Source organism: Cottoperca gobio, chromosome 20 (assembly GCF_900634415.1).
Source record: "Cottoperca gobio chromosome 20, fCotGob3.1, whole genome shotgun sequence".
Lineage (NCBI taxonomy): Eukaryota > Metazoa > Chordata > Actinopteri > Perciformes > Bovichtidae > Cottoperca > Cottoperca gobio.
In genome coordinates this window covers 1957544-1970043 of record NC_041374.1, presented here as the reverse complement: position 1 = coordinate 1970043, position 12500 = coordinate 1957544, and the positions used below count along the sequence as shown (strand labels likewise).

The 12500-nt window shown below is 44.4% G+C and overlaps 1 protein-coding gene across 1 annotated transcript in view; it reads left to right on the top strand.

Annotated features, from left to right (window-relative positions):
* Nucleotides 1-12500, top strand: part of rsu1 (Ras suppressor protein 1) — a 26151-nt gene that overhangs the window by 9325 nt on the left and 4326 nt on the right. Inside the window, exons 6-8 of the mRNA XM_029458162.1 lie at nucleotides 1663-1745; nucleotides 2480-2594; nucleotides 2741-2873. Of these exons, the coding sequence (XP_029314022.1) occupies nucleotides 1663-1745; nucleotides 2480-2594; nucleotides 2741-2873 (331 nt within the window). The remainder of the gene's footprint in view (nucleotides 1-1662; nucleotides 1746-2479; nucleotides 2595-2740; nucleotides 2874-12500) is intronic.

Below are 12500 nucleotides of genomic sequence, written 5' to 3'. Positions count from 1 at the left end.
GTTGCCAATCCACCAAAGTACACACCTTCCAATGCAGCGGACAACATGGTGGACGACCTCATGTTTATGAGCACATCCCACTTTATACAGCTCTGTGCTCTATGCGCTGATACTCAGGACGCTTTCCTTACAACAGTATGTAAAGTGAATACGTGTTTGAGTCCTTGGCTTTGTAACTTTTGGGGCATTTATGCTAAAGTAGGATGTTTTAAATGGTATCATAACTATAATGTTTGGGGTGTGAATCACAAGTTTCTTCCCATTATGATATTCTATTGATTCTTTGGACAACAAGAAGTTTTTTGCTGTTATAACAAAGTCTGCTACGACACAATGTTAGATTCAATTCAGGGGCCTGGGATCAATATGAGACCGTATCAGATGCCCATTTACCACAATCGGCTATATTTATATCAACTCACAAAGAGCAACTAAAAATGATTTGGAATTTCAAAATAAAGGCATATCTTAAATATGTTTTCACTTTGCACCAATGATGTTGGATTGTTATGCGCCGGCTACAGCCATGACCGGAGGCTTTATGTTTTCAGCTTGTCCGTCTGTCTGTCGCATTCTCGTGAACATATCTCGTGAACATATCTCGTGAACATATCTCGTGAACATATCTCGTGAACATATCTCGTGAACATATCTCGCGAACATATCTCGCGAACATATCTCGTGAACATATCTCGTGAACTTATCTCGTGAACATATCTCGTGACCTTATCTCGTGACCTATCTCGTGACCTTATCTCGTGAACTCATCTCGTGAACATATCTCGTGAACTTATCTCGTGAACATATCTCGTGAACATATCTCGTGACCTTATCTCGTGACATTATCTCGTGAACTTATCTCGTGAACATATCTCGTGAACATATCTCGTGAACATAGCTCGTGACCTTAGCTCGTGACCTTAGCTCGTGACCTTAGCTCGTGACCTTAGCTCGTGACCTTAGCTCGTGAACATATCTCGTGACCATATCTCGTGAACGCCTGGGGGAGAATTTCTTCAAATTTGGCACAAATGTCCACGGAAAGATTAACTGATTAGATTTTGGAGGTCAAGCTCACTGAGACCCGTAGCTGACTGGTTGCCGGAGGCGGTAATTCTAGTTGATAATTTAATCGATACGTCGATCCAGATCAAAGGATCGTCACAACCCTGGTTACTACTCTGCTCACTGATCTGAGGCTGGCAAAGCAGCACAACCCGCTGATAATGATGTGACGCAGGGCTTCCACTCCGGCGGGTAACATACAGTAGGTGCAGGGGGACGAGGAGCCGCATTAGTCGTGTACAGTGTAATATTGATTACAAATTAAAAGATGAATTGGACTCTACAGCAGAAATAGCTTTTGGCTCCATGTTGTAACGGTTACATGAGACAACAGTGTCACCTCCTCTTTGAGAAATCCTTTTCCTGCCCACACAGAAACGGCTGAACCCTTTTTTCTTTTTCACCGCACGTTGACAAAGCTGTCTTGCAGGTGTCGGTTGTCTTCCCAGACAAGCAGAAGGTCTGCGTGGATTGATTCTGTCCAGTTTGTGAGACACTATTATTAATCAGGCTTGACTGGCGGTATTGATCAGACTCCAGTCTGGTTAGGACATTCCCACACACGCACACCGACTAACACAGATGCTTGTTTTGCAGCGACTCTTCGTGGTCTCTATCTGAGCGACAATGATTTCGAGGCCCTGCCTGCTGACATCGGGAAGCTGACCAAGCTGCAAATAGTAAGTAAATGTCAACGCAGATGACACAATGCAGTAGTATGTGCTGCATTCAGCCCATCATTGTACGCACAAAAGAAGAATTTGTCTTTTCCCACACGTAAACTATTAATAAAAGAAGCTAGTGTGCACCTCCCGCACACTTCAGACCAGGCGGACACTCGGCTTTAGATTTATTTTTGAGCCGGCATCTCTCTGTTAATAATTCTTTAATTTCATCCTGAATGGTGGAGCATTGTTGTTTCAACATGAATGAATCGTCGATCATCCGTCTGACGTTTAATAATAATAATAATAATAATAATAATAATGATGATGTTTGAGATTTTACCACAATGATGGTTAGCAGAAACATGATGAGCCGTGCGTCATGACAGCTGCTCTGGCACTGTGGGAAAACCTTGGCGATCTGTCATTGACGGGTCTTTGAGCGACCGAGTGGACACGTGTATCGATACGCAAGCGGTATATTTTAAGTGCGCCCAGCTCCACAATGATTTAGATTTATAAAACAGAACCAGGCTTATGTGCAGCTTTTTAAATATGACCAAAAAATGCACATTTTTGGCGTATTTTAGGAATATCTGAATAAAGACAGCTGGAAGATGTTGGTCCACTCTGAGTTTGCTTAACCTGTTTGTGCTTTAACACATTCAGGATGCTGTAGTTTCTGTGTAAGTGTCAGATCTTGTGTGTTAAATGTGTCTTGTTGTTCTTCTTTTCTCCCTCCTGTCCAGTTGAGTATGAGGGATAATGATCTGATCTCGCTGCCGAAGGAGATCGGGGATTTGGCTCAACTCAAAGAGCTCCACATCCAGGGCAACAGACTGACTGTCCTGCCCCCTGAACTTGGTACTGACCACACACACACACACACACGCACACACGCACGTCCGTAACCTGCCTGCTCAGTGGAACTGCTCCAGCCAACAGATCTCCAGGTGTCAATGTGTGTAACTGTATTAATAAACTGTGTTTGTGTGTCCTTGTGTCTGCAGGTAACCTGGATCTGACGGGTCCTAAACAGGTGTTCAAAGCAGAGAATAATCCCTGGGTCACACCCATTGCAGACCAGTTCCAGCTGGGCGTCTCCCATGTGTTTGAATATGTTCGCTCAGAGACCTATAAGTAGTAAGTACTAACAGGAACGCACAGCCACACTGACAGAGAACAGTGGACTGTCATTCTTCATATCATTTAAATACACAAATACAAATGTTTAAATGCTGCAGAAGTTAAAGGGTGCGACATTCAAGCCCAGGTACGCAACATTACGTCCTAACAGCAGAAAGTCCGATGAAACCGTTCTCATTATGTCGTGGTTTGTGTTCAGTCTTGGTTAGACCGCTTGTCTTTTTCCGTCCTTGCACATCAACTCTCGAGTGTGAATGTCTCTCTGCTATCTAAAAGGGAACATTTGTCATTGTGTAGCAGCTGACAGGGGACCACTGTCACTGTACAGTCCAAGTGTGGACATTCTTTTCTTTAATGTGCATCCATCTTAAGACAGATTGTTGGGTGCTGGTGGAGTATAATGGAAGCGTTACTCTTCCTCGTCCTCCCTGAGCTCTTTAATAATGCTTACCCTTGAAGCCTTTCGTTTGGAATTAACCAATTTTCTTACCGCAATACACGGAAAGAGAACTTCTGCCATCAGTTGCATATGATTTGAAGTGTAATGTGTGTGAGGCATAACGGGTGATACGATGTGTGTATGTTCGAGCACAGGAATCTAAATCCAAGCAGTCTTCTTTCTGGTGAAGAAGAACGAGTTGGAGGTCGCACTGTGAAGCAAAAGGCTGCCATTAATTCTTTGTTCCAGCAGAAGGAGATGCTGTAAATCCTCTGTGTGGATGCTTCAAACTGCTGCTCTGAGGCATGCTCTGGAACTGATCCCTGCACTGTGTGTGACAAACGTATTCCTTTCCAGATTTTGTTTGCATACTTGTTAGAGCAATGTGTAAAAGTGAGTCTTCTATCCGTGTGTACATCTTTCCATACAGTGCGGTTGAATCAATGAGAAATATGAGTGCACTAGGCCAGTTTCCTGTTCACTAACAGGTCAGTGGATCAGCTCCTACATGCTGCATATATTCATTGCTTTTCAACTCCGGGTTTTGTTCTCATCATGTTTTAAAATTAATAAGGCTTTATCACCCAGAGAGCATGAATGTGACTTGATGAATTGTGCACAATTGGATGTTTTTCCTGCTGGTGGCACTAGAGGAAAGAGGTCAGGGGGGTCACCAAAATAATTGGTGTTAAGTCCAGTATGTGTCTGAGGAAACTATCGTCCTGACCAGAGGGACTGATGGAGAGACAATGGACACAATCCGAGCAACAACCACAGAAGCAGAAGCACAGAGATGTTACTACTCTGCTCCATTAGTGGAGAGGAGCAATCACTGAATCATCCCTTCCAGCCGCGATAACGGAACGCAGTACCGATCAGTGTCGGGAAACAAACTTTGAAACAGCAACTGAACAACTTCCTACTGTGTTAGAGAGACCAGGCAAATATGTATCAGTGGGTTGTACTGTACTGAAGGAACACGCCATCAAGCATGACTTTGTTTTATCTATATTATTTTTGACCACTGGAACAAACATTTGTAATCCAGGAACTTCCATCTTGTATTTTGGGATGAAAGACTGCATTACGTTCAGCGACAAGCACATCAAATGTACCAGTCACCTGTGTCTGTCAGGCCGGATGATGGAGAGCTCAGCTACTCTGTACCATGGACGGCCACTCAATCACTGTCAACGCTTAAGTCAGCACTCATAACAGCAACACGTGCATAATTTATCTATCGCTCTCATCAATGCACAAACAAACAAACGCCACACACACGCACACACACACACACACACACACACACACACACACACACACACACACACACACACACACACACTGCTAGTTCTTCCCTGCTAGTTCTTCTCTGCTAGTCCTTCCCTGCTAGTTCTTCCCTGCTAGTTCTTCACTGCTAGTCCTTCCCTGCTAGTCCTTCCCTGCTAGTTCTTCACTGCTAGTCCTTCCCTGCTAGTCCTTCCCTGCTAGTCCTTCCCTGCTAGTTCTTCACTGCTAGTTCTTCCCTACTAGTTCTTCACTGCTAGTCCTTCCCTGCTAGTCCTTCACTGCTAGTCCTTCACTGCTAGTTCTTCACTGCTAGTTCTTCGCTGCTAGTCCTTCCCTGCTAGTTCTTCACTGCTAGTCCTTCACTGCTAGTCCTTCACTGCTAGTCCTTCCCTGCTAGTCCTTCCCTGCTAGTTCTTCACTGCTAGTTCTTCCCTGCTAGTCCTTCCCTGCTAGTCCTTCACTGCTAGTCCTTCCCTGCTAGTCCTTCCCTGCTAGTTCTTCTCTGCTAGTCCTTCCCTGCTAGTCCTTCCCTGCTAGTTCTTCGCTGCTAGTCCTTCCCTGCTAGTTCTTCACTGCTAGTCCTTCACTGCTAGTCCTTCACTGCTAGTCCTTCCCTGCTAGTTCTTCGCTGCTAGTTCTTCCCTGCTAGTCCTTCCCTGCTAGTCCTTCCCTGCTAGTCCTTCCCTGCTAGTCCTTCACTGCTAGTCCTTCCCTGCTAGTCCTTCCCTGCTAGTTCTTCTCTGCTAGTCCTTCCCTGCTAGTCCTTCCCTGCTAGTTCTTCGCTGCTAGTCCTTCCCTGCTAGTTCTTCACTGCTAGTCCTTCACTGCTAGTCCTTCACTGCTAGTCCTTCCCTGCTAGTTCTTCGCTGCTAGTTCTTCCCTGCTAGTCTTCCCTGCTAGTCCTTCCCTGCTAGTTCTTCGCCGCTAGTCTTCCCGCTAGTCCTTCGCCTAGTCCTTCGCCGCTAGTTCTTCAATGCTAGTCCTTCCCTGCTAGTTCTTCAATGCTAATCCTTCGCTGCTAATCCTTCGCTGCTAGTTCTTCGCTGCTAGTTCTTCGCTGCTAGTCCTTCGCTGCTAGTCCTTCAATGCTAGTCCTTCCCTGCTAGTTCTTCAATGCTAATCCTTCGCTGCTAGTTCTTCGCTGCTAGTTCTTCGCTGCTAGTTCTTCGCTGCTAGTTCTTTGTGGTTCTTAGATGTTGGTTTGCCTTGGCCTTTAAGGCCAGAATCTGTGTAAGTCTCTGCCTGAAGACTGATGTTTGTTGTTCCCGACCACACTGTGAGCACTCTGTTGGAACTCTGCATCCTTTCCCTTAAGTTCCCCTAAATTAGTAGTACGTGACAAAGTTGTACAGGATTTCCAGGGGGGGTTTAGTTACTTTAAAGTGATGAACAACTGGCAGCTGCCTGGCCTCAGTACTTGGGCATACTCACCTATTTTCAGTTCATTATCCCTCTTATGATGGCCACAGTGAAGATACCCCCTCAGTCTGTGAGAGAGACTGTGAGAGTGCGTGAGGGTGAGAAAGATGTGCATGTGAAGAAGAAACACACACACACACACCCCACACACATACACACACAGAGACAGCTAGCAGCAGCCTGTCTCTAGGCAGGTGTTAAACAATATCCCAAAGAGATCTTCTTTGTATCTTCACAGCTTCATTCACACCACACTAAATGTCCTTCATCTTCCAACTCTGTGAATACACACACACACACACACACACACACACACACACACACACACACACACACACACACACACACACACACACACACACACACACACACACACACCTGTCTGCACCTCCAGTTTCTGTCTAATTTAAATAATACTGTGCTCTACTATGTCATGCCCCTATCTTTCAAAAGCATTCAGTGTTTGAGGTTTACGTGACGGCATGGTGATGTCAGTGGGACAGTTGGGCTGAGAGCATCGATACAAATGTTCGCCGCATTGCCGAGACATTTATTATCAATATTAATGATTCTCACAACATGATGAATGGCCGCCATATTTTGGTGACCTCTGACCCAATGCCACTGTTCAGTTACTGAATTTCCCTTGACCAACACTTTCAATCAGGAGGAAGTGTCTTGAAATTAACGGTCATTCATTTGTGGTATCCGTTGGATACACTTTCCATTGTGCATTACTTTCCTCGGACCACCTTTAGGCTGAAAAGTCTGTTTTGAATACCAGATAGCTCTATCGGCTCATAGTCCAACAACTAGCTTCCAGTAAAGACCATAACTGCGGTCAGTGTTCCTCCCACCACTATCCTTTCTGTCTCAAATCTTCGTAGCGAATATTAAGATGCATTGTTTCTCTTGTCATGTGTGGACTTGTCATGTGTGGATTCTGCAGTGTGGCTCTTTATTTTCAGGCTAAAGTGAATTACGTGAGAATGTCCATACGTTTGCAGTGAGTCAAGTTTGATCAGCTGCAGCCTGAGTGCCTGTAACGGCACAGTAGCTGCTGCCTTACCTTTTTGGTTATTGCTCTGTAGATGCATTGGTGACAGACTTATAGAGGATGTCAGCAGAGTTGGCATTGAGGCTATGAAGAAGTATACGTAGACTGTGGGAGCAGGAGGTGGTGGTGCCTTAAAATAAAAGCATTGTGGTCAGAAACACATAAGCTATAGAGATCAAGACTTTCAAAGCGTAAAGCCTGAGGAAAGATTTGAATCCAGGGTTCAAATCTGTTATCTGGTAAATGTTTTAGATGAAAGCTGAATTAAGACGGTAAGAACTAAGGCCGGGCGCAGGGAGAAACTGCATCGCAGTCTGTTTTGGCGCAACAGAAGGAGGAAATGACTTAAACATGTATTTATCTAAATACTCAAATATTGGCATCCTCCATCATTATGTGTGTGTATGAGAAAGACATGTAGAGATGTTGCCTGTCATACATGTTTCATCACTAATTCTGTTATCTGACAGAGAGAGCTGCCAGGCTACGTAGCTCGGGGCACATTAACATACTGTGGAGAGAAACCTCCCCCCCCCCCCACAGTACATTATGTTTTATTCATTGCTTCCTGTCTCCCTTTCTCTTTCCATATCACTCTCATCTTGCATTTCATAGCATTTCAGTGAAACAATGTTGACTTTTCATCCTTCTCTGCGTGAAGAATACTGCGTCAGTGAGCACTTGTAGTGTTAAAGTTCCTGCCTTAGTATTCCTACCAGTAGATACAGTTCACCGTCTGAAATTCTCAAAGGAAATGAATATATCATAGAAATGTGGATACCACCAGGCTTACTGTAAATGTGTTTTCTTCTACTGTGTCAGATTGAGTTCTTTAGAGTTAGCAGCTGTTTGAAGAGATGAGGGACTGTAGGAGGCTTCATCATTAACAGCTTCTTATCAGGGCGGTGTGAGCGTGTGTCTGCAGACGGACACATGATGGTGTTTTACTGTCTCAACAAACTGAGTGTGAATTTTACTCCTGTCCTTCCATATTTTGCATTCCTACACAGGATAATGCTTTAGCACCATTTTACTCGCTGCAAGTCTTTGTGGAAAATGATGGACACAAAATACTTGAGTTTTTCAGTCGTTGTAGAAACGGGCACGCTTAATAACATGGCTGCAATCTTTCTGCACTTTACATCATCCTTTTTTTACTCTTTTCATGTCATTTTGTAGCCATTTCTGCTCAAACAGGCCTGATTAGTTCTGCTGGATGCAGGGTGTAGTCCCTTGCTCTCAGTTGCTGTCTAATTATATTCACGCGTTGATGCCGAACAGAGATGGCTGCACCAGGGCCCTGCAGTGAGAGGGTCTTACAGTTAGAGAGCTGCAACCTCTGTCTTCCCCCACCTGTCTGCACAGGCTGCTCTCAGCTCTTTAACGCAGGGAGGAGGAGGAGGAGCCGCTGAGGGACTAGTTTCACTGATTAAACCCACAAAGAGACTGAATAAGCCATTTGTTTACCGCACATTTTTATTTTATTATCCCTGATGGGTTATGATGATGATTATCATCAGGCCATAAGTAAAGCACAGTCCTAAGCACATAAAAACATTTCTTTACTTGGGAACAAATCTCACAAGAATAAAAAACGCCTCTTTAATATTGACAAAATGGCTATTCAATTATAACCAATAAATATCATATATAAATTTACATATTTAAAAATCGTAAACAGATTTTTACATTAATCCCATAAAATTCAAACTAAAATATTATTTAATATGAATTAGCCATATGTTAGTTATTTACTGCTGCCACTCTCTTCTTTGTGTGGCAACATTATTATTGTAAAGCCCCTAATAAAGCTCAATAATGCAAACAATCATCCACTTTTAAAGATTAAGGAGCAGACCATATCGAGTCAGGTGGCATAATTATCACCAAAGACATATTTCAAACATCAGCAGATAATGATCTGTGGTTATTGATTATTACATCCATAACTGCGTCCTTGCCTAATGGGAAATGCATGATTTCCACTTTTGTGTGTACCTCACTGTTGTCCTGTAAGTGTGTGTAAAGTAAGTTGTACAGCAGCTGAGTCTCCAAAGTTTACCGTAGTGGCACACGTTCACATTCTACACATGTGAGTGGGTTTTGTTAGTTGCACTAGGAAAAGTCTCTGAACTCTTTAGAGGGGTTCTTAGTGGATTTCACTACGTGTGTGTGTGTGTGTGTGTGTGTGTGTGTGTGTGTGTGTGTGTGTGTGTGTGTGTGTGTGTGTGTGTGTGTGTGTGTGTGTGTGTGTGTGTGTGTGTGTGTGTGTGTGTGTGTGTTAGAGGATATCTTTGTTGATTTCATGTATGGATAAAATAGTGCTCACATACTGTATATACACGCAGGCATCCCACAGTTACAATTCCTGCCGACTCACCAGTACTCTAACTAATGATGAGGACAGAGATCTTTGCCACCATTGGCTAAAAGCCCCAGTTATTTGTCATGAATCTTAATTAGTATCTTTTCTACTTTTTTCTCTCTCGCTCTCTCTGTCTGTCTGTCTGTCTGTCTGTCTGTCTGTCTGTCTGTCTGTCTGTCTGTCTGTCTGTCTGTCTGTCTCTCTCTCTCTCTCTCTCTCTCTCTCTCTCTCTCTCTCTCTCTCTCTCTCTCTCTCTCTCTCTCTTTACCTTATCTTCACCCCTCCTTCTTCCCCTTCCTGCTAATGTTTCTCTGGCTCTAAAGGAAGCTACTAAATTGCTTTGCAGCTCAAGTGAAGATGAGGTTGCTGTGAGAGGAAGGCCCCCATCAGATCAATGGCCTTTGGCCTCCCTGCGCATTTATCATACAGACACTCACATATACATATTTTTAACTTTGTAACACACACATACACGTCTCGATAAAAGAAAGAAAATACCAACTTTCAATCTCACACACACACACACACACACACACACACACACACACACACACACACGCAGAACTTTGCCATGATTAATTAAGCCGTGTGGAATAGCAGAGCTCCATAAAGACATCATCAGGAATCTGAATCCATTCGCCCCTCTTCTTCTTCTGCATTTAATTGGCTCTAACAGTTCATTACCAGAGCTATATACACACACACACACACACACACGCACACTTAAAAGAAATGGGAAATCTTTATGTTGATCTTTAGCTAGAGCTGTTAGTGTTCTGTTTTGCACGTATAAAAGCATAATGAAACTGTGTGTGTGTGTGTGTGTGTGTGTGTGTGTGTGTGTGTGTGTGTGTGTGCGTGTGTGTGTGTTTGGAGTGGTTGTGGCTGGTTGGATATCCCGTGTCCTCCTGGGTTTTGGCCTCTCACAAAGAGAGAGAAGAGAGCAGGCGACCGGTGGGACTCGCTGTCTACTGTTCGTCTTCACAATGTCATATACTTTCAGTAAGATTAAGATAGAGAGAAGTCTTCACTACATGCGTTACAGCATAACTCTCTTCAAAGACTAAATGCAGAGCACAGTGACATGATATGAAGCTTGCTCTCCTGAAAACAGGCTATAGTATGTTAGACCTCGTCAGGCAGCTGAGACAGAAGCTCAGGGAGCAGGATGCTGTTGGGCGCACAACAGGCCAAAGAAATAAAAAGACAACGCGGTGATGAAGCAGAAGCAGAAGCACCCTACGTGTTTACGCTGGATGATATCCACTCTGGAGGCCAGAAGATCACACTGAAACCTCTCCAACATCCTGCTTACTCAATGCACAGCTGGACACTTTAATTAATTATTGAAATCTTCCAACACACCACGGGGATTTAATGGTAATGAAACTTTAATCATAGACATAAATGAGGCAGAGAAGGAGCAGGGAGTTTACATGTATTACCATAATTAGCCTAAGTCAATTGTTTGCACAACGTAACCATAATGCAGCAGCTGTGGCTCCAACATGCAGCACATTACACCGTCAGCGTATTTGAGCCGACGCACATTAATGTTTGAGGTATTTGCACGTGGGAACTTCAGCAGGTGAACTTTGTTTTGTCTCTGCGTCCGGTGTAAGACCCCGTGCTCACCGGCGTTTCATAAATGTGCTCGTCACCTGGAGATCTAGGAACTAGAGACACACGAGCTCCAGTGAGAACATCGTGGATCGTAGCGCAGACTGCTTCATCTAGTCCAGCTCATGTGAGGTGGAGCCGGCCCATGTTCAGTATTATAATAGGACACAATGCTCGTCATGCTAGCCTCCATGTAAGTCTTCCGCTGTCACATAGACAAGACTGTACAACACCACAGCTCCACATACCAGAAGTGTAAATGATTAAAAACACATTAATAAGCATCATGTTTTGACGCTCCATCATTAATTAGGCTGCATTATTCTCTCCTCTTCACATTGATCATTCCTCTCCTCCTCCCTTTACATCCGTCTTTCTTTAACTCATCCATCAACGCTAGGAACGCAGGATTATGCTAACAGTAGCTTGTTATGACAGCACTGAGTGTGCTGCATTGGCCACTTATTGACAAAATGAATAATCTTGCTTTTCTTAAAGGCAGCGCAGACAATCAGTCACCACCGTCCTGATCTCAACCGGCCGCTCCCCGTTCATCACACCTGCTGTGGTGCTGTGCACGTGGTCTGTCCTGTACGTGTGGTGGAACTCATTATGTTTTATTGTAGCGTAAGTAAGAGATGAATATTGTTCATGAGGGGCATGAGAGAAGGCAGGGTGGTGCATTAATAATGTAAATGAGGCAAAGGTTGAATATCAGCATACTCGGGGAAACTCAGTCTTGTATTCTGTATTTAACTTTTTGGGGATTTTGGAGTTTAAAATATAGATCTTCCGATCTCATGTAGCGCTAACGTTAGGGGATCACCAGTCAGGATTCATCATGTCTGTACGAAATATCATTCCAATCATGGCGATGTTGGAATATTCCAGTCTGGACCGAAGTGTTGGATCCACCGGCCAACAGACACAGACTGCCATCCCTCGAGCCGAGCCACTAGCATGGCTAAAAACTGTCAACTGTCCCGAGTCCTGGCTGCTTCCAGACACTCGGCTGCTCCCAGGAGGCGCCCGGCACCCTAACCCTGTCCCACCCTTTCCTCTGGGACTCGGCAGGCCAGCGGACTGGGCAGGAGGCTCTGCAGAGTCCCAGCATCACTTTGTCTAAAGCTCTCTCTGTCAAATATGTATCCCTGCAGACTGGAGACCTCCAAATGGGGGGTGGGGGATATTTAAGTGCAAATAGGCAGACCTCTCCGAGTAAGAGGGATCTGGGAAATAAACAAAGGGTGGCTGACAGTAATGTAACACTTAGACAGAGTTAGAGAGCAGCTGTGGTGAGCTGTTCAAAGGTGAGCAGTCTCAATGTGTGGGAGAGAGACAGGCACCTGTAAAGCAGGCACTCTAACATTCAGCCTCCACTGGCTGTTTCTCTGTCCCTCCTGTCTGTCTGTCTGTCTGTCTGTCTGTCTGTCT